General features: G+C 49.0%; 1 protein-coding gene across 1 annotated transcript in view; it reads right to left on the reverse strand.

Moving 5' to 3' along the window:
- The window catches only part of LOC107209662 (spermatogenesis-associated protein 2-like protein), a 6,764-nt gene extending 6,266 nt beyond the window's left edge, over window positions 1-498 (reverse strand). Inside the window, exon 1 of the mRNA XM_015639569.2 lies at window positions 208-498. Within this exon, the coding sequence (XP_015495055.1) occupies window positions 208-483 (276 nt within the window). The 5' untranslated portion in view covers window positions 484-498. The remainder of the gene's footprint in view (window positions 1-207) is intronic.
- Between the last annotated feature and the right edge of the window lie 4,167 nt (window positions 499-4,665).

Genomic DNA, 4,665 nt, shown 5'->3' on the forward strand with positions numbered 1-4,665 from the left:
CTGACCCCGCTCCCATCTCCCAGCCCCGAGCAGGCTGTGCCCCTGACCCCGCTCCCATCTCCCAGCCCCGAGCAGGCTGTGCCCCTGACCCCGCTCCCAGCCCCGAGCAGGCTGTGCCCCTGGCCCAAATCCACCTCCCGGTGCCGCTGCCAAGCTCCGGCCCGGGGAAGCGGCCTCGTAGCCCCAGGTCGGACGGCAGCGCCGTACCTTGAGGGAGCGGATCTCCCGGCGCCAGGGGCACAACAGGAGGTTGACGCACAGCAGCTCCAGCAGCTCCAGCGCCTTGAGCAGGGCGCGGCCGCCCCGCGCCTGCCGGCAGCGCTCGGCCACGCCGCGCAAGTCCAGGGCCCCGCGGCGCCCCGGGCCCAGCAGCCGCCGCGCCCGGGCCTTGAGCGCGGGGTCAGCGCAGGCCGCGAGCTGTCCCTGCGCCGCGCGGGCCGCCAGCTGCGACACGTACTCCCTCAGCAGCGCCGGCTCCGCCATGGCGGCCCCCCCGCGCCGCGCCTCCGCCCCGCGCCGCCATTGGCCGGAACCGGCCGCGAGCCGGGCGGCCATTGGCGCTCCCGGCCGTCAGTCAGGGCGGGGGGCGGAGCCCCGCGAACCGAAAGTGAAAGGCGGGAGGGCCGTGAGGGCTCGGGCGGCGCGCGGGGCGCTGAGGGGCGGCTGTGCCCGGGGATGGCCCGGGGAGCCCCGGGGTGTTTCGGGGTGTCGGTAGCTCCCCGGAGCGCAGCGCCAATTCTCACACCTCCGGGCGCTGTTTCCGTATTTCAATCTGGTTTGCAGAAAGCAGGGAGCTCTGGTTACCCACCAAAAGCTCCTTGGTCATCAGAAGTTTACACTATTAGTACACTTCAACAGAGGCGTCAGCCCTCGTTGGTCACAAACGCTGTAATTTTTGTGTTGATTAGAACTCAGACCCCTCTTTGCTGGTTGTCTCTCACGCTGATCGGCTCTCAGGGGTGACTGTCCCTGCACTGGGCTCTGGGCCCGTTCATTTGCAGTGGGTGCTCACTGAGTTGGTCACGATCTTCCAGAGCTGGAATTCCCTTTCCCCAGGTACTGCTGAGTCCTGCCCAAACAGGCCGTTCCTTTTGGGGCTGTCTTCCCTTTCCTTTAAAAGGTCAGCCAAGCACACAGCATTTCCATTGCAATTGCTGCCTGCCCCGCTGGAGACCCCTGAGACAAGGTGTGATTGCTGGGCCTGTTCTGTTCCACCTGCTGGAAACTGCCTCTGGATCCCTGGGCTAGGGCTGGGCAACAGCTGGAAGAGGTTTGTGTCTGCTGTGGGGGTGACAAGTGTCCTGCACTGGGGTGAAATGAGATCTGGGTCTGCTGTGGGGGTGACAAGTGTCCTGCACTGGGGTTAAATGAGATCTGGGTCTGCTGTGGGGGTGACAAGTGTCCTGCACTGGGGTTAAATGAGATCTGGGTCTGCTGTGGGGGTGACAAGTGTCCTGCACTGGGGTTAAATGAGATCTGGGTCTGCTGTGGGGGTGACAAGTGTCCTGCACTGGGGTTAAATGAGATCTGGGTCTGCTGTGGGGGTGACAAGTGTCCTGCACTGGGGTTAAATGGAGGTTGGATACAGCAGCTGGAGAATATATCTGTTTTTCTAATCTTGATTTTTGGAATCTGAATTTTCAACTCACCACCTGTGGCCACCATGATGTTGTGCACCCGTGTGACTTCAAAAATGAGAGATTAATATTCTCTCATGATTATTATTTTAATTCACAGAAGTCTATGGTCATAATTTCATGTAGAAATTATTTCTGTAGTTTAAGAGAGGAATCATTTGTCAGGCTGTAGCAAGACCACTTAGATCAGTTTGATGTAGTTTCCATTCAGGAAATATATCTTTACTCACCTTGCTATGCTAAAAAATGTTCTGTTTTAACATTTCTGGGATTATTGATCTATTATTTCCTGGCTTTTCATCTTTTCCCTTGAGGACACGTTGCCATTTTCAGTGTCTTGACTTAAGTAATGTGACCCTGTCCTTCTTAAGCTTGGATGCTGACTTGTCCCCCAGAGCAGGAGGGACCTGACTGCTCCAGTGCTTGTTCTTGTGCCTTCTGACAAAGATAAAATCCAAATATAAGTGACTGAAGCACAGTGTTGCTTCCTCAGCAGTTGCTCGATCATGGCTAGTTCCAGAGATGTAAAATAAAAAGCACAGAAGCACACCCAAATATGTGTGTGTGTGTGTTCTTTACTAAAAGTTCTGGATAAGATCAGTGTACTAAAGATTGAAGCAGAAGAGATGACTACAGAAATACAGGGTTGTTGTTATGTAGCAAGAAGTTGCATGTCCAGTTTTCTTTCTGATTTTACTCATGTAATAAAGCAAGTGCCTGTGTTAAGCCTGGGGTTTAGCACTGGTATTAGAATTATGCAAGGGTTTAGGATAATATCTGAATTTCTCAAGAGCAACATCATAACCAGCTTTGTTGAGATTTATCCAAGATCTGCAATATTTTCAAGAAACAAAAACATGTTCTTACTGTATCATTATAAGGAATTTCAACACTTGCACTGGTAGCTGTTGGAGTAGCTTCAGACTACAAACTTCTCTCTGTAGTGTTTTATAGCTAATTTTTTTTCTTTCTAGTGCTGTCTGTTTGGATATATAAGCTCCTCCCCCCCAGCTTTGTTGGATATCACTCAGTTAAAAAGATTAACAAGAGCAGAAAATGCTAAACCACTCCTTCAAGTGATGGTGGTAAGATACCACAGAAGGCAGTACACTCTGCCTTCAGTTCACAGTTTGTTTTTGAATTATGTATATTTGTAAAGGATCACATAACCCAGGTATTCAGTGGTAACTTAAGAAAAATGCTGCAGTGTGGATGTGGATGTTTTGGTTGGCTCCCATATCTGTGTGACAGCAGCTGGGATTGTTTGGATCAGGCTGTGTAACAGGATGACAGGATTTCATGGAGTGGTCCATGCCACAAGAGGGAGCAGGCAGATGTGTGTGAGGAATGCTGCCAAACCCAGAGCACAGTGCCAGGGACACTTCACTGCTACTGAAGGAAGAAAGAAAGAAAGACTTGGATTAGTTTTCTATAATTTTACCAATGCATTGCTAACATGAGGTAATATGTAAATCTCCCATTCTCATCAGAAGTCTACTTAAGGTCAGCTTGTTTTGTAAACCACAGATACAGAGTTGGTGGAAGGGCAGGAAATTCCTGTTAAAAAGGTTAAAAGCCAAACCAAATGGTTTCCCACCGTGCAGAGAAATTGAGCATCAGTAACAGAGTAGTGATGTGTCTGCCACGTGTGAAAAGCCCTCTGTGCCTGTCTGCAGAACAGCCTCACTTTCAGGGGAAAAAAAAATCATATTTCCCTTCTAATCTGGGTTCATTAGATTCCCCCTGGCCCTCCCCAGCAGCCGCCCAAAGGAAGCAGGTCCCAGAGCCTTGCCCTCCTCAGGAGCTGCAGGCAGACCCAGCCCTGAAAGCAAATCCTGTTCTGCACAAACCACCCTGTGCTTCCCCTCCCTTCTGATTCTCCTGCCAGGAAATCTGACTGGGGCACTTCTGTGCATCTCTGGCCCTCAGAGATGGGGTAGAGTTTGTTTCTCTCATTGCAGGGTGCTTTGCAAAACAAAACTGTTTGAACAAATACTTTATGGAAGGAGCAGTTCTTTTTGTTAAAGACACAAATGTGAAATAGAGCCTACCTTCTAGCAATGCCTGCCAGCAGCTCTGCAATGCAAAAGGGTGCAGTTTTGTTCTTTGGGGTGTACTATACTGAGAGTATTGAAAATCTTGCTGAACTGAAAAAGAATTGTCTCATTTTAGCAAAATACATATTTACTGTCATCTACTTAGCAAAAACTGCATGCTTACCTTATATCTCATCATGTGCATATGACTCAGTAATGGTATAATTTATATAGCAGTAAGAACCATATAATTACTTCCCATCTAAGTATTAATTATAATTGTGTCAGTCTTTGGAGTGTTGAATGATGATTACTGTTGAAAATTATTCAGTATTTAGAGAAAATCCAAATGCAATTTTAATAATTTGGATGCTACTTCCTTTAAAACACCATTATATATTTACTGTACTCAACTTTACATATCCTTTAGTGGGGTTAGAAAATGAAGTCCATTTTCTCAGTGTAAAAAACTTTTTTTTTTTTTTTGGTTTTTTTTTATATTTTAGTGAAAATGCCTCTAAGAAATTTCCTGGGGATGAGCCTTTGATATCTCTGCTCCCCTGCCACAGCTCCTTGGCTCCTGTCCCTAGTCCCAGAGGGAGCCCAGGCTTGTGGATGCCCCAAGGGCTGGCTGGAGCTCCATCCCTGCTGTTGATGTGCTGGCAGTCACTTCTGCTTCCTGCTAGCACCCAGACTCACCCAGGGGGTTTCCATTAGACACAGAACTTAAAATTGCTTTAAAATGTAGAGTGCAAACTAAGAGCTCAACTTTCCTGCAGCAACACGTTTCAAAACAACACAAAAAAGTTTTTCAAGGGAAAGTCCTAAGCAAAGCAAAGGGTTGAGCTCTCCTTGCTCTCTTGTGGGTTGTGTGTTCTCAGTCAGACACGCAGAAGCTTTCAGCTGGGGAATGGGACTATTTCAGCTGGGGAATGGGACTATTTCAGCTGGGGAATGGGACTATTTCAGCTGGGGAATGGGACTATTTCAGC

Source organism: Parus major, chromosome 11 (genome assembly GCF_001522545.3).
Source record: "Parus major isolate Abel chromosome 11, Parus_major1.1, whole genome shotgun sequence".
NCBI lineage: Eukaryota > Metazoa > Chordata > Aves > Passeriformes > Paridae > Parus > Parus major.